Source organism: Myotis daubentonii, chromosome 21 (genome assembly GCF_963259705.1).
Source record: "Myotis daubentonii chromosome 21, mMyoDau2.1, whole genome shotgun sequence".
Classification (NCBI taxonomy): domain Eukaryota; kingdom Metazoa; phylum Chordata; class Mammalia; order Chiroptera; family Vespertilionidae; genus Myotis; species Myotis daubentonii.
The window spans coordinates 8,796,345-8,817,151 of record NC_081860.1 but is presented as its reverse complement, the minus strand read 5'-3'; the positions used below and the strand labels follow the sequence as shown (position 1 = coordinate 8,817,151).

Below are 20,807 nucleotides of genomic sequence, written 5' to 3'. Positions count from 1 at the left end.
CTGCTTTTAGTTAAAGTTGTTGTTGTTGTTTTTTTGTAAACATATTTTTTTTCCATTGATTTCAGAGAGGAAGGGAGAGGGAAAGAGAGAGAGAAACATCAATGATGAGAGAGAATCATGGATCGGCTGCCTCCTGCATACCCCACCCTGGGGATCCCGGGCATATGCCCTGATCGGAATCGAACCCAGACCTCCTGGGTTCATAGGTTGATGCTCAACTACTGAGCCACGCCGGCCGGGCTAGTTCAAGTTTTAATTTCAGACCGTCCTTTGTGGTTACTTTGCAAGACTGCCACGCAGGCCGTCCCTGAGCTTGTCAGGTTAGCATGTGGCCCCTCTCGTCCACAAGGAAAGCCCCAGATGAGGGGCGAACGCTGAGGAGGGGAGACCCATAGAAGCTGTTACTTGGCCGAGGCCACCCGGTTAGTAGGCGGAGTAGCTAAGAACAGTGGGACGTGGAGAGCGGGCTCTTCACCAGACCCAGGGCGGCCCCAGGTGTTTACCGGGAGTTGGCCAGGTGGTGGCGCCACCCCTCGATGCGAGGAAGCAGAAGGAGGGAAAGGTTGATTGACAGGGCAATGACACACTGAACTGGGACAAGTTGAGCTGGAGAAGCTGTTGGTCATTCCGTGATATGCCAGAACAGTCCAGAGGGCAGCTCCAAGGACCCTGCTGGGGCAGACAGTCAAGGTCGTGGGGGCGAAGGAGACACCCTAGACCAGTGACGGCGAACCTTTTGAGCTCGGCGTGTCAGCATTTTGAAAAACCCTAACTTAACTCTGGTGCCGTGTCACCTATAGAAATTTTTTGATGTTTGCAACCCTAGCAAAACAAAGACTTATCTTTTTGATATTTATTTTATATATTTAAATGCCATTTAACAAAGAAAAGTCAACCAAAAAAATGAGTGCGCGTGTCACCTCTGACACGCGTGTCATAGGTTCGCCATCACTGCCCTCGAGAGAGCGTGAGTGTGAGGTGTGAGAAAGGCTCAAGAGGGACCAGGGTGCACCACAGAGAAACATGTCATTAAAAAATATTATATAAATATAAATTATTTTTTAACCTTCACTCAATATTTTTCCATTGATTCTTTAAAAAATATATATTTTTTATTGATTTCAGAGAGAAAGGGAGAGGGAGAGATGGAAACATCAATGATGAAAGAGAATCATGGATCGGCTGCCTCCTGCACGCCCCACACAGGATCGAGCCTGCAACCCGGGCAGGTGCCCTGAGTGGGAATCGAACTGTGATCTCCTGGTTCCTAGGTCGATGCTCAACCACTGAGCCACGCCAGCCGGGAATCCATTGATTTTTATAGAGAGTAGAAGAGAGAGGGAAAGACAGAGAGAAACACATCGACTGGTTGCCTCCTGCAGGAGCCCCAACCAGGGCCTGGGCTGGGGAGGATCCTGCAACGGAGGTACGTGCCCTTGACCGGAATCGAACCGGGACCCTTCAGTCCGCAGGCCAGCGCTCTATCCACTGAGCCAAACCGACCAAGGGCACCACCTCCTTTCTTTGGACCTCAAGAATTGCTGCCTTTCCTGTCCTGAGGTGGCAGAAGTTACGGATCCGAAGGCCAGTCCTCCAGCCCACCCCTGGGTTTTCAACTCTGTAAGATTCATGGTGTGTGTGTGAGAGTGTGTGTGCGTGTGTGTGAGTGTGAATGAGTCTGTGTGTGTGACCACCAGCACCCGCACAACAAGCAGCCCATGTAAATCAAAACTGGCTTTACAAAATGTTCGTCTTCTTAAACAAAAAGTATGCCATATATTTTTATTAAATCATAGAAAACTCATTTGTATACACTTTTTTTTTTCCATTTGGGGAAACCTGGAATATCGAACAGCTGGGTAACAAAACCGATGAACAATACATCTCCCTTTAAGCACAGACAAGTTTGAAGTTGTCACATTTATTTATTTTTAAACGTTGAAATAAATCAGGAACAGCTTATTGGCTTCTTTCACCTTTAGGCCAGGGGAATGCTCTCTCTTACCACCCCCAATTCTCTCTAAGGATGTTTTTCATTACTGAAAGCAACCAGAACTTTCAAAGACGGTGACCTTGACGTCTTCATATGAAACTGACTCCTTTTTCCCTACCTCGGGCTTTTAGAGAACCGTAAACGCCGAATTCCACGAGATGGGACCGATCATGCTTCCTGTCTACAACAGCCAAGGTGTACAACAGCGTGGACTGCTGTTCAGAATAAGTTAAATATTAAGACACACAGTGTGGCAGTAACATCCTACTTTTCTTTCTACCATGTAACTCCGGAAGTTCCCCCTAATCTGACAGGTCTATAAAGGATGGAGACGGAAGGATCCGGGGACACTGACAACGCACATCCACCCTCCGAACCACACTCTCTGAACGCTTGGGTCAAAAATATATACACAAACAAGTCCTGCCGGGGCCGCGCCCGTGCCCGTTCCGCAGGGCAGCGCCGGGAGCAGACTCTGAACTTCCCCCAATGAACACGGGCAGTGGGTTCGACGTTTAGGGTCGTCACTCCTTCTGCTTTCGATCGAGACGCCGCCCCCCCCCCCCCCCCCGCCAGTCACACTGTGACATGTCTGCACTCACCCCTTATGCTCACATATATAAACACAAATTAAATATCATCAAAATTATCTTAAATTAAATCGAAGACTGCTATTTTTAAGTGCATGGTCTCCCCCGTCCCCAGCTTCTCGAATGTGTGTTACAGAGCGAGAACGAACATCCTTGGTTGGTAACACTCCTGCTTCCGGGCTTTGGGGGCCAACCGGCCTCCTAGACCTTTGTGGGGGAATGGGGGGGGGGCGGCGATTTTCCACTCCGAACGGAGGGACTGTCTCCGAAAGTCCCGCTCCCAAACTGAAATCTGGCTTTCAGACTCATGAAAGCAAGAACTGAAAAAAAAAATGGGATCTTTAGGGGGCTGGTTCCTCACCCGTGGTGACAGCCGGCTCCCCCCCCCCCCCCCGGGACACTCAATCCACCCCAAATCCAGCCAGCCTCCCTCCAAGCCGCCTCCAGGCCCGGGGCCCCTGACGGCCATCTGCAGGCCCAGGGATCTCCCAGGGAACGTGTAAACAGAGCTGGGAAAAACTGCATTGCTGCACGTTTCCGTCGTTGTCAGTGAAAAAACACCCGGGGCTGAGAACAAACGATAGGAAAGGCTGCCCCACGTCAACACCCCGCTCATCCAACGCCCCAGCGCCCCGCTCATCCCGCAGCCGAAGACTAGAAAGTCAACTCCAATGCTTTTCGGCCTGGCTTGTCCCCAATGGTGGTAAAGACCGAAACGGACCCTCGTTCTACCTTCTCCCCCAGGAACAATGCCGCGGCGTCTCCCCTCTTGCTACTGGAGGTGACCGGGGGAGGCCACCAGGCTTTTGTGCAGGTTGGGATTCTGGCTGTGTCTGTTGCGGCTGCGCACGGACGAGAACATGGTGTTGCAGCCGGGCACCTTGCACTTGTGCAGCTGGCGCAGGTGCACGGTTTTGTAGTGGGCCCGGAAGGTCCCCTTGTTGCTGTACGTCTTTTGGCAGAGGTGACACGTGATGGGCAACCCGGAAGGCAGGCTGGCGAGGCTCTGGTCGGCCTCCATCAGGACGCAGATGGGATACTCGTCCTCCCCGGAGACGAGGCCGGCGCCTTCGCCGTTCCCGTCGCTGTCCTCCAGGAGCCCGGCGCCGCCCTCCTCGCTCGCCGCCCCGTCCGAGTCCCAGGAGGAATGGCTGCTGCTCTCCGACTTCATGCTCGAGGTGGCGCTCAGGTCCAGGACGGCGCCTTCGCCCCCCGGCGGGCCGGAGCTGTAGCTCTCCAGGGCGGCGCCGTGCACCTGGGCAATCGGGTACACCAGGCTGCCCGTGCGGCTGGTGCCCTTGAAGATGACAGACGTCTGGGAGGCTTGCTGCGTGAAAGCCACGTCGGGATAGGCCTCCTTGGCCACGTCTTTCAGAAGGTAGGCTGCGCGGAGACGGTCTTCGCCGCTCTCCAGCGCTGCCTGGGCCAGTGCTTTCTGGTGGAGGTTTAGGTTTGAACTGTGTCTGCAAGAGTGAAAAGATGGTTAGAAACGAATCGAGCTGTGGTTTGTTTGTTTGTTTATTATTTATTTTGCGAATCCTCACCTGAGGATAGTTTTTCCATTGATCTTTTAGAGAGAGTGGAAGAGAGAGGGGAAGACAGAGAGAAACATCCATGTGAGAGAAACACATCAATGGGCTGCCTCCTGCACATACTCTGACCAGGGTCCGGGCTGAGGAGGAGCCTGCAACCAAGGTACGTGCCCTTGACCGGAATCGAACCCGGGACCCTTTGCTCCACGGGCCGACGCTCTATCCACTGAGCCAAACTGGCTAGGGCTTGAGCTGTTGTTTTAAAAACAGTCCTCATTCTGAGTGGAGACACTAGGCAGATGCCAGAAGAAGCCGGCAGCATGTGAGAAGTGATGACAGGGGCGTGGGGTGCAATGGGAGTCTGGTGGACACCGGCCCACGGCTGCTCGCCGCTTGTCAGAAGTTAGCATTCGTAGGAAAGCCAGGGGCCTGGGAAGATGTGGTTCTCTTCAGTTTCCGCCGTCTGATTGACAGGTAACTTCCTGGACCTGACCTAAAGAGATGGCTAGCTCTAGAGGCTTTGGCTCAGTGGATAGAGCGTCAGCCTGCGGACTGAAGGGTCCCGGGTTCGATTCTGGTCAAGGGCACATGCCCAGGTTGTGGGCTTGATCCCCAGCAGGGGGCATGCAGGAGGCAGCCAATCAAGATTCTCATCATTTCTCTCTCTCTCTCTCCCTCCTTCTCTCTCCTTTCCTCCCTGAAATCAGTAAAAATATATTAAAAAAAGAAAGAAAGAATGGCTACACTATTTCAATTAGACCCATTCGACTGGGACACTGGAAATAACTGGTCACAAATATGTGGGTACTCACTCACTCGTATGTGGCTACTGAGTGCTGGTGTGGCTGTATCATATAATAAAACCAGAACACTTGGAATGGGCTGACGGAAATAAAACACATAATTAAAACTTCACCTGTTTCTTTTTACTTTTTTTTTTTTTTTTGGTTAATCTTCACCCAAGAATATTTTTTTCCATTGATTTTTAGGGAGAGTGAAGAGAGAGAGAGAAAGACAGAGAGAAACATGGATATGAGAGAGACACATCGATTGGTTGCCTCCGGCACATGCCCCAACCAGGACCAGGGCCCAGGCCGGGGAGGAACCTGCAAGCAAAGCACATGCCCTTGACTGGAATTGAACCCGGGGCCCTTTGGTCTGCAGGCCCACGCTCTATCCACTGAGCCAAACCCGGTAGGGCTCTTTTTACTTTTTTAAAAATGTGGCTACTAGAAAATTTAAAATTTCCTATGTGGCTCACATCAGGATCTAGAACAGTGGTTCTCAACCTTCCTGATGCCGCAACCTCTTAATACAGTTCCTCATGTGGTGGTGACCCCCAACCATAAAATTATTTTCGTTGCTACTTCATCACTGTCATTTTGCGACTGTTAGGAATCGTCATGTAAATATCTGATAGGCAGGATGTATTTTCATGGTTACAAATTGAACATAATGAAAGCATAGTGATTAACCACAAAAACAATAGGTAATGATATATGTGTTTTCCGACGGTCTTAGGCGACGCCTGTGAAAGGGTCATTCGACCCCCAAAGGGGTCGCGACCCACAGGTTGAGAACCGCTGCTCTAGCGCATTGGCAGGCATATCATCCCAGAAGTTCTACAGGTATGAAAATCTGACTGGCTAGAAATAGTAGGGTGTGTGAGTGAGTGAGTGAGAGAGGGAGAGAGAGAGAGAGGGAGAGAGAGAGAGAGATAGAGAAAGAACCTAGTTCAATTCATATTTGCAACGTTTCACTGTTACCAGACAGGGGTTTTGCAAATGCAGCACTGAGCACACCACCAATCACCGACCTGCTACCTGGTGATTACTCCTGCAGGGCAGATAATGATACCCATTATGACACAGGCCTTGGACGCATATGATATCATTTGGATGTAACTTGTCAATCACTGTTGGCCTTGCTCAGAGATTCCGTGCTGACCTGACGAGCAAACACAGCCCTTTCCAAGGGCTACAGTCTTTTTTAAAAAGATATTTTTATTGATTTCAGAGAGGAAGGGAGAGGGAGAGAGAGAGGGAAACATCCATGGTGAGAGAGAATCAGTGATCGGCCACCTCCTGCATGCCCCACACTGGGGATCGAGCCTGCAACCCAGGCATATGGTCTTACTGGGAACCGAACCCGGGACCTCTGGCTCCCGAACCACTGAGCCACGCCAGCCAGGCAAACAAGGGCTACATTCTTAAAGGAGATAGGAGAATGATGCTAAACAGAAAAAATACTCCCCCAGTACAGCTCAGAATGCATGCCGGGGGAGGGGGGGGGGAACAAAATAAATAAGGATTGAATTTCCTAGCCTAAATCTCCAAAGACATATGAGGAGGGGAGGAGGTTGAATCCTACCTCAGATTTACTATTCGGCTTCTCTCCGTCTCCCCTTACACGTCCTTTTTTTCGTGGCCGCCATCAGAATTATATTCCCAGATCACCCACTTTGCAGGCAGCTCTTAACTACAACTCTGACCTGTGATTATGTCAGCATTCTGGGTTGAAGGGGCAGGAACGTGTCAGCAGAAAACCAGACACGGGGTTGACATGCAGGTTCCAGTACATACAAGGGTTGAAGGGAAAAAAAAAAAAAAGCCAGACAAACACATTCAACTGGAACCTTGTATGGCAAGATCCCTGCTGTAACGGGGCAAGGCTCTGGGCCCCACGCTCAACGGCCAAGTGTCCCGCAAATGCCAGGAGCTGACTTGTGGCTCCTCTAACCTTCTGCTTCTTTTTTGTTTTTAAATATATTTTTATTGGTTTCAAAGAGGACAGGAAAGGGATAGATAGAAACATCAATGATGAGAGAGAATCATGGATCGGCTGCCTCCTGCACGCCTCCTACTGGGGGGTCGAGCCCACAACCTGGGCATGTGCCCCGACTGGGAATCAAACCCGGGACCTTTCAGTCCACAGGCTGACACTCTATCCACTGAGCCAAACCGGCTGGGGCTCCTCTAACCTTCTTAAGCCTCAAGGGTTAGATGCATTTCCCGGGGTGCCATGTCCCCTAAAACCAGTGACAACCACAACCGCAAGGACCCTCTGCACCTCGCGGCAGGCTTTCGGCTCCTGGGACTTTGCTGGTGCCGTGCCCACTGCCTGGATTTGTACTTCTCCTCTGCATCCTCCATCTCCCCTGCAACTCTTCCCCACTGGCTGCTGGCTACTTAGATTAGTTGAGACCCATGGTTCTCAAACTGTGGTCTGGGCACCCCTAGGGGTTCCCTGAAGTGGAAACTCGTTTCATCATGATTCAAAGACATTGTTTGCCGTTTTTACTCTCATCCTCTCAGGTGTGTACAGTGGAGTTTTCCAGAGGCTTCATGACACGTGACGTGGCGACAGGTTGAAGGCAGAAGCTGCTGTGAGAATCCAGCTGTCTTCTACTAAAGCCGGACACTAAAGAGATTTTTGAAAGCCTCAAACAAAGCCACTCTTCTAAGTTTTTGTTTTGGAAAATGTGTTATGAAAATGTTATTTATGCTCGTGTATAATAGGTTTATTATTATTAATTTTTAAAATATATTTTTATTGAGTTCAGAGAGGAAGGGAGAGGAAGAGATAGAAACATCAATGATGAGAGAGAATCGTTGATCGGCTGCCTCCTGCACGCCCCCCATTGGAGATCGAGCCCACAACCCCGGGCATGTGCCCTTGACTGGAATCAAACCTGGGACCCTTCAGTCCACAGGCCAACGCTCTATCCACTGAGCCAAACCGGGCAGGTTTAGTATTTTAAGCGATATAAAATATATAGTTTTTTTTTTTCAGTTTTAAAGAGTCTTGAGGTTTGAAAGATTTATAAAGGGCTCTGGCCAGGTGGCTCAGTTGGCTAGAGCATCGTCCTGATACACCAACATTGTGGAGTCGATCCCCGGTCAGGGCACATACAAGCAACGACCAGTGAATGCGGAAAGTAAGTGGAACAACAAATCAATGTTTCTCTTTCTATCTCCCTTCCCGCTTCTCTCTCTAAAAGGAAAAGAACTCGTAAAAGGGATTGTGCGGCCCAAACTTTTGAGAGCAACTGCTTCCCTCCGACCGCTTCTTCCAGGCAGCCTTCCCTAACTCCTCAGTCTGGTCAGGTGCGCCCCCCCCCCCCCCCCGTGCCCACAGCAGCCTATGCTTCTCCCACAAGAGCAGCCACCACCTTCAGTGTCAGCACCTGTTTAATGGGCCTGTCCCCACCCAGGCCTTCGTGGGCAGGGATGTGTCCACAGCACCCAACGCAGACAGTTCGTAAATATCTGTTGACGAGCCCTAGCTGGTTAGACTCAGCGTACAGAGCGTCGGCCTGCAGACTGAAGGGTCCCAGATTCGATTCTGGTCAAGGGCACGTATCTCGGTTGCAGGCTCCTCCCCGGCCCAGGCCCTGGTTGGGGAGCGTGCAGGAGGCAACCAATCGATGTGTTTCTCTGACATCGGTGTTTCTCTCTGTCTTTCCCTCTCTCTTCCACTCTCTCTAAAAATAAATAAATAAATAAAGTCAAAAGCCTGGCTGGCGTGGCTCAGTGGTTTGAGTGTCAACCTGTGAACCAGGAGGTCACGGTTTGATTCCCCGTCAGGGCACAGGCCCGGGTTGCGGGCTCAATTCCTAGTGTAGGATGTGCAGGAGGCAGCTGCTGGATGATTCTCTCTCATCACTGGTGTTTCCATCTCTCTCTCTCCCTCTCCCTTCCTCTGTGAAATCAATAAAAATATATTTAAAAAAATCAAAGTAAATGAATGGAAGAATATCCTCAGGTGAGGATTAACAAAACAAAAAGTCTGTTGGCTACATAAGCACCGAGGGTGCGGCCCCAGCCCCTTCCGGCCGGGTCCTGGTCACTGCCCCTGGCGGGAGCAGAGTGGCTGGAAGAGGGGAAGACAGTTGTCGCCACGGCGACACGGTCTCTCCTCCGATGGTGGAGCCGGTGGAGTGGGGGCTGCCCACAGAGTCTTAGCTCACCTGGTGCCTTTGTAACCCCAGGTTCTATGCCAAAGCCCAGGTTACTAGAACTAGTACTTTAACTTCAGAAAGCAAGATGTTTTCCTGTGCTGGGGGAGGAGGCGTGCATGTACAAGTAGGACAGAAAGTAAGAAAATATTAAATAATTAAAAAAAGAAAAAGCCCTTAGCCGGCTTGGCTCAGTGGATAGAGTGCTGGCCTGCACACCGAAGGGTCCCGGGTTCGATTCTGGGCGAGGGCACATGCCCAGGGTTGTGGGCTCCATCCCCGGGGCGGGGTGGGGGGGTGGAGGGCGTGCAGAAGGCAGCTGATCAATGATTCTCTCTCATCATGGATGTTTTTCTCTCTCTCCCCCTTCCTCTCAGAAATCAATAAAAATATATATATATTTTATTTTTTAAATACATTTTATTGATTTTTTACAGAGAGGAAGGGAGAGAGATAGAGAGTTAGAAACATCGATGAGAGAGAAACATTGATCAGCTGCCTCCTGCACACTCCCCACTGGAGATGTGCCTGCAACCAAGGTACATGCCCCTGACCGGAATCAAACCCGGGACCCTTCAGTCCGCAGGCCGACGCTCTATCCACTGAGCCAAACCAGTTACGGCTAAAAATATATCTTTTAAAAAAAGAAACAGAAAATGAAATCCTATGTGAAATTCAGCATAACTTCTAGTTTAGTAGACGCGGTAGGCCAGAACAGTTATCGTCAACATGAAGGACAACCTGACAGACGCCGCTCTCTTCTTCACAATAACAGCTTGTTCGCGAACAGACCTTCCTCCTGGACGATGGATGGGGAAGGCGGGGCCGCTCAGCAGGGTGTCCTGGTGGTTTGGTTCAACATCGCAGCGGCGGAGACAGGCATTTTAACCACTATCACCTGTGCTCTCTCCTCTGCGTGTGTGCTTCTGAGTGTGGGGAGGGTCTACGTCAGTGGTTCTCAACCTTGGCTGCACATTAGAATCACCTGGGAATCTTCTTAAAATCCTGATTTCTGGGCCTCATCCTCCGGAAATTCTGTTTCTTTGTTACTAATGTTGTGGCGCCCACCCCATAACAAAGACACAGAATTTCTTCTGGTCTATGGTTTCTCCCTGTTTATAAAGTGCTGGGACTGACCAGCAGACCACGAGTGATGGATGAATGATTATTTTGACATACGTTTTTGTGAAAGAGAGGGTTAAGGGGCTGCCTGGCTAAAGGAACCAGACAGTCCCGTTTGTCTTTTTAGGCTTTTATTGTAGTGATAGCTTGAATTAAAATTAATTTTTAGGTATTATTAGCAGGGTATTTTTGAGAAAATATATGTATTGTTAGTGTTTTTTAAACAAGGTCGTGTCTAAAGACTAAATAAAGAGATTCCAGTAAAACACCTGGGGGCTCAGACTTGTTTGGAAAAGTCAAGGCAGGGTCTGCCGCCCTCGGCCAGGTCCCCCTCGAGGCCTTCGACCTCTTGGAGAATTATTTTCATAGCATTTCCAACCAAGTCTCGCATTTCCCCATAATAAAGCAGGCCTTAGAGTTTGGACTAAGACGGTGGTGGCATGGAGCTGCCTCGGGTCACGCTCGTTTGAGCAAAATGCGTGACATGTTAATACTCTCAGAACCATGTGTAGCATGAATCATACTGCGTTTCGTCAGAGAGCCGGTCCTTCCCTGAAAGCCTGGGGAGCAAGGTGGCCTGAAGCGGGGTGACGGGACTCAAGTTCATGAAGAAAAGCACACGCGAGACGGTAATGCCAGTGCCGGGCCCCGAGTGATGAGACACCCGGGAAACTCTGCAAACAGTTCGACTCCTGAGGGTCAGGCAAACCCAGCACTGACAGACGTCTCGTCTCCCACCCCAACCTCCCGAAGTAACCTGTGAAGTGCCTTTCCTCTTTGAAATCTTAATATTTAAAAAAATCCCCCATTAGGCCATCCATCACCCCTCCTTTCCAATAGAGCTTGGCTAACTAGGGATCAGAGGAAATATTGGAGGAAACGTTTCATTCGGTGGACTTCACGTTAGACAGTGAAAACCAGACAAGTTTTGGGAAGCCAAAGGGATCATTTTAAAACAGCGGTTCTCAACCTGTGGGTCGCGACCCCTTTGGCGGTCGAACGACCCTTTCACAGGGGTCGCCTAAGACCATCCTGCATATCAGATATGTACATGACGATTCATAACAGTAGTTGCCGAAACCGGTTTAGCTCAGTGGATGGAGCGTCGGCTTGCGGACTGAAGGGTCCCAGGTTCGATTCCGGTTAAGGGCATGTACCTGGGTTGTGGGCACATCCCCAGTGGGGGATGTGCAGGAGGCAGCTGATCGATGTCTCTCTCATCGATGTTTCTAGCTCTCTATCTCTCTCCCTTCCTCTCTGTAAAAAATCAATAAAATATATTAAAAAAAAACAAAAAAACAGCAACATGACAGTTATGAAGTAGCCACGAAAATAATTTGATGGTTGGGTCACAACATGAGGAACTGTATTTAAAGGGCCAGAAGGTTGAGAACCACTGTTTTAAAAGCACCCTCCAGCCCTAGCTGGCTTGGCTCAGTGGACAGAGCGTCGGCCCACAGACTGAAGGGTCCCAGGTTCGATTCTGGTCAAGGGCACGTACCGTGGTTGCAGGCACGACCCCCGGCCCAGGTCGGGGTGTGTGAGGCAGGCAACCAATCGAGGTGTCTCTCTCACATGGATGTTTCTCTCTCTCTGTCTCGTCCCCTCCCTTCTGCTCGCTCTAAAAATCAATGGAAAAATACCCTCAGGTGAGGATTAACAATAAAATCGCCCTCCTCCAGCGGCCTGTCTGACCCAGGGCTGCAGGCCTCCCTGGGAGAGCTAGCTCACAAATTCCTCATGCCAAAGCCTGGGGGTGGAATGTGTCTCTGAATTCAGAATTTCTCAGACTTCAGAAAAAGCAGAATGATGCACAGACTGTAATATCGTTTTAGTGCCTCCCTAACAAATCCATTGCTATTTCTGCGCGAACAGATACAAAAAATTCCACACAAAAGGTGATTTTAAAAAACATTGCAAATAGCCTCACATCATTTCAGGTCACGTCTTGGGGCCAAATGAGTCAAGGTTTTGGAAGCAAAAATTCAGGAGAGTGGGTCTGTAGGATAGTGTTTTTCAAACTGTGGTCCCCGGCCTGGTGACCTCTGTATCACCTGGGCACGAAGAAATGCAAAGTCTTAGGCTCCGCCCAGAGCCCCGACAGTGGACGTTCTAGGAGCCAGGTGATTCTGATGCAGGTTAGAGTTTAAGAACCGCCACCTTGCCCTGGCCGGTATGGCTCAGTGGATAGAGCGTCAGCCTGTGGACTGAAGGGTCCCAGGTTCGATTCCGGTCAAGGGCACATGCCTGGTTGTGGGCTTGATCCCCAGTGGGGGGGCATGCAGGGGGCAGCCAATGGATGATTCTCTCTCATCATTGATGTTTCTCTCTCTCCCTCTCTCTTCCTCTCTGAAATCAATTTAAAAAAAAAATCTCTATATAAAAGCCTAAGTGACCGAACAACCGCTTGACCGGCTGCTATGGCGTGCACTGACCACCAGGGGACAGACGCTCAACACACAGGATTGGGCTCCCTCCTGTCTAGATTGGGTCTGCGGGGACTGGGCCGAAACCAGCTCTCTGACATCCCCTGAAGGGTCCCGGATTGTGAGAGGGCACAGGCCAGGCCGAGGGACCTCACCGGTGCACGAATCCGGGCCCCTAGTATATTTATAAAGAACTGCCACGTTAGGACAAACAGTTGCCAACAGGCACCTCACCTGTCCCTGCTCCTTCGGGAAGGGAAGGTGGCCTGGCAGCCCTCCACCGTGCACACGTGCGTCTCCTTGGCGTGCGTGTTCTTGTGGTGCATCTTCACGCCGCAAGCGTTCTTGAAGGTCTTCTGACAGATGTCACACTGGTGGCGACTCTCTTCCTTCTGCCTCTCCAACGCGTGCTGACCCGCGGGCTCCAGGTCCTTGGAATCCTCGAAACAAGGGAAAGCCATTCCTCGGGCGGACAAGGCGCCCAGGAGGCCCCCGGCCAGCAGGTGCTGCTGCAGCCTGACGTAGTCCGGGAAAGGGATGCAGGGCTCCAGCCCAGGAGGGAGGCGGAGCTCCCGGCCACCGTCCTCCGCCTCCCCGGGCACCAGGGTCAGCGCTGGCTTCTGCTCCAGCTCCGTCTCCCTCTCCGAGTTGCGCGTGGCCTGCTCGGGGGTCCTGCTGATGACCCCCCGGGGCTCGATCACCGACAAGAGGCGGCAGGCCGGCTGCCCTTCGCGGGGAGGCCTGCCTGGGCATCCTCCCTGCCGCTCCTCCAGCGCCCCGTCCGACCCGGGGCTGCAGGCCTCCAGCTCGTCTTCGCTGACCACCTGCAGGGGCCGATCTTCATCGGAGCTGAGCGCCCGCCTCTTCTCGTCAGCCGTTCCCGCGGCCTCCTTCTCGATCTTGATGGGCATGCTGGACTTGCGGGATTTCTTCTTGGGGAGGGCGTCGGGCGGCATCTCGGCGGAAGCCAGCTGTTCCGAGATGGAGGACGACAGCAGGGGCAGAGACGGCAGCACCCCGGGCGTGGTGGCCAGCTCGGCGGGCGTGGCCGGGCTGCGGTAGAAAGGGAGCACGGGCTGGACCGTCCTCAGGTTGGGGAAAAGCACGCCGTTCTGCCCGGCGCCCGGGAACACCGCGTGGCCCCTGGCATCCTCGCCTGAGCCGGGGCAGCCGGGGAGAGGCCTGCGGTCCGGGGACGCCGCCTCGAGCCCCGGGCGCCTGTAGCCGTCCGAGGCGGCCAGGCTCAGGCTGCTCCTGAGGTCCTTGTCCCTGTTGTTCCTGTTCATGGGCATGTGCAGCCGGGGGTTGGGGTTGGCGCTGTGGCGGTTGCGGCTCCGCAGGGAGCTGAACACCATGTTGCACCCCTCGATGGTGCACTTGTGCTTGATCTTCAGGTGCACGGCGTTGTAGTGGATCTTGAGGGTGCCTTTGTCGTAGAAGGTCTTCTCGCAGGCCGTGCAGAACACCCGGCCCTTCTTGGTGCCCAGGCCGTGCCGCTCTGGCTTCCCCCGGGCCTCGGGGGACAGCTGCGTCCCTTCCAGCTTCGTGACGAGGCTGTAGGCGCTGGAGTCGCTCAGGCGGGCGCCGTCTTCCTGGTGAGGGGCGGCGTCGGGGCAGCTCGGACACGGCTCCTTTTCTGGCTGGAACGGGGTGGAGCCGGAGGCCAGGAAGCGGCCGTCGGGGAAGGGCCCGGGGAGGTCCTGCCGGGGGTCCTGGCCCTGGCCCGGGTCCGGACCCGGCTCCAGCGCGTACTGCTCGGGCAGCGGCCCCATCAGCGCGGGCGGCACGGGGTGGAAGAACTGGAAGGGCAGCATGAAGGTCATGCTGTTGATGAGGTTCTCAAAGGGGTGCCCGCCGCCGCCGGGGCTCCCCTTGTCCGCGGGCGCCGGGGGGAGGCCGGCGCCCCTGTGGCCGCAGCTCTCGATGAAAGCCCTGATGTCCGCGTTGGCCGCCGAGGGCGGGGCGGCGGCGGCCGGCTCGTCCTTCTCCTGCACGGCCATGAGCTCCACGATGGACCTGGTCTCCCCGAAACGCAGGAACTGCGGCAACGTGGCCGCCTCCTCCTCGCTGGTCATGACGCTCCAGTGGTCCAGCACCTTCCCCGACGCGTCCTACACCCCGACCGGAAACGAAAGGGGCGGTCAGTGTCCTCTCAGAAAGGAGCAGGGTGGTCAGGGCCTCCTCTGGCACCCAGACCAGAGGGCACCTCTGTGCACATTTGAAAATGACACCCTCAGGGTGAGCCCGGGGCTGGTTCAGCCCCCACTCATGCCACGCTCCTAGGCCAGAAACTGTGCAGAAAATATACTGTGGCCCTAGCCGGTTTGGCTCAGTGGTTAGAGTCTCGGCCTGCGGACCGAGGGGTTCCGGGTTCAATTCCGGTCAAGGGCACATGCCTGGGTTGTGGGCTCGATCCCCAGCAGGGGGGCGTGGAGGAAGCAGCCGATCAATGATTCTCTCTCATCATTGATTCTACCTCTCCTTCTCTCTTCCTCTCTCAAGTCAATAAAAATGTATTTTTTTTTTAAAGAAAGAAAATAGACTGTACAAATGTAAGTGGCAGTCCCAAAGAGACATAAATAATTGTACTCAAGCCTCAGGGAAATTTGGTGATTAGTTTCCATCTTAGTGGTCGCCTTGCATTAGGCATAATAATCTTCGCCACAAAAATTAAAATACATATATTTTGCCTTGCCCGGGTGGCTCAGGTGGCTGGAGGGTTGCTCTAGACATCAAAGGTTGGGGGTTCCATCCCCAGTTGGGGTGTGTATAGAATGTTTCTCTCTCACATCCATGCTTCTCTTTCTCTCTCCCTCCCTCTCGCTTTAAAATCAATAAACATAGCCTTACATGAGGATAAAAACCAACAATGTATCTTTTGAAAAACAGTAACTTCTTTTTGTTGGTTCTCACCAGAGGATATTTTTCCCATTGATTTTAAGAGTGAGTGGAAGGGAAGGGAGAGGGAAGGAAGAGAGAGAGAAAGAGAGGAGGGAGATCAATGTGAGAGAGACACATCGATTGATTGCCTCCCACATGTACCCCGACGGAGGCCGGAGATCAAACCTAAAACCCAAGTAGGTGCCCTTGACCGGGAATTGAACTGGCAACCCTCTGGTCTGGGGGGGGCCAATGCTCTAACTCAGTGATGGCGAACCTTTTGAGCTCGGCGTGTCAGCATTTTGAAAAACCCTAACTGAACTCTGGTGCCGTGTCACATATAGACATTTTTTGATATTTGCAACCATAGTAAAACAAAGACTTATCTTTTTGATATTTATTTTATATATTTAAATGCCATTTAACAAAGAAAAACCAACCAAAAAAATGAGTTCGCGTGTCACCTCTGACACGCGTGTCATAGATTCGTCATCGCTGCTCTAACTGCTAAGCCACACTGGCCAGGGCAACAATAGTAACTTCCTTACCTCAAGACTCTAGATGGAGCAATCAGACCGCCATATAGCTGGAGTATTTATTCACTGCATATTAATAATCTGCCCAAGCCACTCCCATCAGAAAACAAATGAACCATATTGATCTACGGCCCGTGTTCACAAAGCGCAGCTGTAATTACGCTGGCGTGTTGGAGACCGTTCAAACTCTAGCAAGGCCTAACTTTTCCCAAAACTGCAATAAATATTTTATCACAGAACATGTACTCGATGGCCCACTGAGATTTTTCACAGTGCATGGGAGCGTTCCGAAGATGGCGAGGAATGTAACATCATACATTTTTCATGCGCCAGAGGTTCAAGGTAATTGATTCCATATTTTTAATCCCAACACGAGGGAAAGCAAGATTATTAGGATCATTAAATATTGATCTCTGTCATAATGTGAGACGGTAATGCTACTCTGCATTTTAAAAGGTGGTTTCCGACCTGCGGGGGGGCCTGCTCTCGAGGTGAACACGTGTGCTTCCAGAGGAGGATCATGGGCCTTTACGCTCAGAAAAAAATGGGGGTTCGAATCCGGGGTCTGCTGCATAGGAGTTGAATGACTCCAGCAAGATTGAGAAGCCACTCGGAGCCTCTGGTTTCTCGACGGAAAAAGGGGATATCCTACCTGCTTCATAAGATCCCTGGCAAAGGGTCTCGGTCAGTGATGGCGAACCTATGACACGCGCGTCAGAGGTGACACGCAAACTCATTTTTTTGGTTGATTTTTCTTTGTTAAATGGCATTTAAATCTATAACATAAATACCAAAAATATAAGTCTTGGTTTTACTATGGTTGCAAAGATCAAAAAATTTCTGTATGTGACCCGGCGCCAGAGTTCAGTTAGGGTTTTTCAAAATGCTGACACGCCGAGCTCAAAAGGTTCGCCATCACTGGTCTAGGTCCTAAGATTACTGGGAGGGGCTCTAGGTCAGTGGTTCCCAACCTTTTTTGGCCACGCCCCACCTAAGCATCTCTAACATCCTGGTGGCCGCCCTAGCCGGTTTGGCTCAGTGGATAGAGCGTCGGCCTGTGGACTGTAGGGTCCCAGGTTCGATTCCGGTCAAGGGCACATGCCTGGGTTGCAGTCTCGATCCCTGGTAGGGGGCCTGCAGGAGGCAGCCGATGGATGATTCTCTCTCATCATGGATGTTTCTATCTCTCTCCCTCTACCTTTCTCTCTGAAATCAATAAAAGTATATTTTAAAAAATAAATAAAATCCTAATGCCTCCCCCCCGGCACATATAATTCTTATTATTCAAAAAGTGAGCTCCTTATTCACATGGAGGAAGCCTCAAAGGCCATGAACTTGGTCTAAACAAGCTTCCAAAGAACATGGCAATCCATGAGAGAGAGAAATAAAAGAACGAAAGGACAGTGGAAGGACGGAGGAAGAAATCACTAGGGAATTGTTAAAAAGAATAGTAATAATATAAAATGATAGGAAAAAATAGCAAATACAGCTTCAAAACATAATAGAGAACTGAAACGCATAAACATGTCACAACATACATTTATAGACTGTATACGAGGCCCCTCGGACCGTAAGAAATGCAAACAGTTCACTGTTAAGAACTCATTCTCGAATTGCCTCCCTGTGGGGTGTGTGCCCCACATCGGGAACCACTGGTCTAGGTCAGTAACTGGTCATTAGTGTTCATTTCAGTGACACAGTTTTCTCTGAGTAAGACCAACATGGACGCGTGTCCTGGAAATAAATTCATTACCTCCATTTCACTGAAATTTTGACCGAAGTTGGACGATACCATTTCCTAGGAATAGTGGCAAGAAGAAAAATGTAGAAAGCTGCATCTGTTTCATAAAAACGACCTCATTTATATCAGGAAATACATCCTTCGCCTCTAGATGGGAAACAGGAAACCTGCCCCCAGAGCTTGTTACAGAACGGGAGGTAAAACCACTTTGCGAAGTGCTGGCCGGGTGATTCGGTTGGTTGGAGCACCATTCCACACACCAGAAGGTTGAAGGTTCAATTCCCGGTTCAGTGCCGGGTTGCGGGGTTTGATCCCGGTGGGGGCGAGTACGGGAGGCAACCGATCAATGTTTCTCCCTCTCTCTCTCTCTCTCTCTCTCTCTCTCTCTCTCTCTCTCTCTCTCTGTCTCCTTTCCTCTCTCTCTGAAATTACATATCCTCAGGTGAGGATTAAAACAAACAAAAACTACTCTGCCACATAAAGAGAAGAGAGAAGGCATGAAAGGCACAGAGAAATATGCCTGCCATCTCTCCTTCATGGAGAGACAAAATGTGAGGAGGCAGAAAGAGAATGGGGGGGGGGCGGGGGGGTGCAGAGAATAAAAAAGAGCAAGAGCACAGAAACCTCACAAGACGACCCATTCTAGGAGGGAACACCAGCAGTGGGGTGCAGACGTGTTAGAGAACAGGGGCCGGAATTGTCTGCTTGTGGTTCTGCAAGGTAAGTTCGCTTTCTCACCCCCAAAACCTCAGTAAGATCTCACAGAGACAGCGTCTATGCCAATAGGCAGTTTGCAGATAATAAAAGAAGTGGAGCCGCAGCAGGTTCGGCTCAGTGGATAGAGCATCAGCCTGAGAACCAAAGGGTCCCGGGTTCGGTTCCGGTCAAGGGCATGTACCTCGGCTGCAGGCTCCTCCCCGACCTGGGCCCTGGTCAGGGCACGTGCAGGAGGCAACCCATCGATGTGTTTCTCTCACATCGATGTTTCTCTCTGTCTTTCCCTCTCTCTTCCACTCTCTCTAAGCATCCTGGGAAAATATGGAAAAATATCCTTGGGTGAGGATTAAGAAAAAGAAGAAGTGTCCAAGGCAGGGCCAGTGGTTTACTGTGGAAGAGCTGCCCAGTGAAACCCAAGTCAGAGGATCAGGTAACGCTCCTCCATCCTGAGTTTCACAGGTACCTTTTTTTTTTTAATATATATTTTTATTGATTTCAGAGAGGAAGGGAAGGGAGAGAGAGAAACATCCATGATGAGAGAGAATCATTGACCGGCTGCCTCCTGAACACCCCCTACTGGGGGATCAAGCCCACAACCGGGGCCTGTGCCCTTGACCGGAATCGAACCCGGGACCCTTCAGTCCCCAGGCCGAAGCTCTATCCACTGAGCCACACCAGCCAGGGCTCACACGTATCTTGAGGAAAGCCCTGGATTCCTCCCAGAAGGTGGGGTAGGGCGTTCGGCCGCCAGAAAAAAGACGAAAGGGAAGGACGCCCGCAATGGCTGTAGCGCCCCGAGGCTCCTGGGCTGCCTCGGGGACGCGGAAGTGGACGGGAGAAGACCCTGGCGGAGGAGGGGGGCGCGCTGGCCGCACCTGCAGCACGTATCCCCGGATGTAGTCCTGAAGGGTCCAGTCCAGGGCGTGCAGGATCCGCAGGACCTCGTCCTGCTGCAGGACGCTGAAGAGCCGGTCCAGGAGGATCTTCAGGCGCACGGGGATGGCCTGGGTCCCGTAGAGCATGAGGCTGCTGATGTCAAACACCACGTTGGACTGGACGATCTCCACCTGGCTCGTGGGATACACGGGGGGGATCCTCAGCTTGCTGAGCGCTGGGAAACCAAAGGAAGGAACGATTTTTTAAAAATATATTTTTATTGACTTTAGAGAAGAAGGGAGAGAGGGAGAGAGAGAGAGAGAAACATCAATGATGAGAGAGAATCATGGATCGGCTGCCTCCTGCACGCCCCCAACTGGGGATTGAGCCCGCCACCCGGGCATGTGCCCTTGACCAGACTCGAACCCGGGACCCTTCAGTCTGCAGGTCGCCGCTCTATCCCCTAAGCCCGTGGTTGGCAAACCGCGGCTCGCGAGCCACAGGCGGCTCTTTGGCCCCTTGAGTGTGGCTCTTCCACAAAATACCACGTGCGGGCGCGCACGTACAGGGCGATTGAAACTTCGTGGCCCACGTGCAGAAGTCGGTATTTTGTGGAAGAGCCACACTCAAGGGGCCAAAGAGCCGCATGTGGCTTGCGAGCCGCGGTTTGCCGACCACTGCCCTAAGCCAAACCAGCCAGGGCAGAAATGACGTTTTTCAGGATCCTACTCTCAAGAGAAACACTGCATAGGAAGTAGGCTGGTGCCAACTCTCGGCGATCTGTTCCAACAGCGAAAAAAAAAAGAGACTATACCAATAATGAATTATCTTAATAGCTTTCACAGGCACTTATAACGTGGACTGGCCCGAGACTCTCCTCCCTTTCCCGTGGCATCCCTGAGGAGGAACAGAGCTGCAAGTAGGGGGAGTGCAAAAAAAGGGGGTGGTGGTGGTAAAAACAAAGGCCCAGGTGCCTAACCCAGAGGATGGAAATCGGGAAGCACCAGGTGAGAGCCTGGGTTTGGGAGTCCAGCAGACCCGGGCCTGACACCCCCTAGTTGACAGACTTGGCAAATAAAACCACGGAAACCCAGCTCTCACTGGTTGGGCTCAGTGGATAGAGCGTCGGCCTGCTGACTGAAGGGTCCCGGGTTCGATTCCGGTCAAGGGCACATGCCCGGGTTGTGGGCTCAATGCCCAGTCGGGGGCGTGCAGGAGGCAGCCGATCAATGATTCTCTCTCATCACTAATGTTTCTATCTCTCTCTCCCTTCCCTTCCTCTCTGAAATCAATAAAATATATTTAAAATATATTTGAAAATACATAATAAAAAAGAAACCAAAGAAACCTATGTTGTCTGATGTGATAGACATCAGCCCCATATGGCTACTTAAATTTAGATTTACGTTCATTAACAATGCCCTAGCAGGTCTGGCT

The 20,807-nt window shown here is 51.7% G+C and overlaps 1 protein-coding gene across 3 annotated transcripts in view; it reads right to left on the bottom strand.

Annotated features, from left to right (window-relative positions):
* Positions 1-1,753: 1,753 nt before the first annotated feature.
* BNC1 (basonuclin zinc finger protein 1) overlaps positions 1,754-20,807 on the bottom strand; it is a 39,763-nt gene continuing 20,709 nt past the window's right edge. For 2 of the 3 annotated variants that reach the window (XM_059678287.1, XM_059678285.1), the window contains exons 3-6: positions 19,370-19,605; positions 12,855-14,731; positions 11,696-11,815; positions 1,754-4,046 (exon numbers count right to left, since the gene is read on the bottom strand). In XM_059678287.1, coding sequence (XP_059534270.1) covers positions 3,356-4,046; positions 11,696-11,815; positions 12,855-14,731; positions 19,370-19,605 — 2,924 coding nt within the window. In that variant the 3' untranslated portion in view covers positions 1,754-3,355. The remainder of the gene's footprint in view (positions 4,047-11,695; positions 11,816-12,854; positions 14,732-19,369; positions 19,606-20,807) is intronic. The other variant, XM_059678286.1, reaches the window with a different exon arrangement.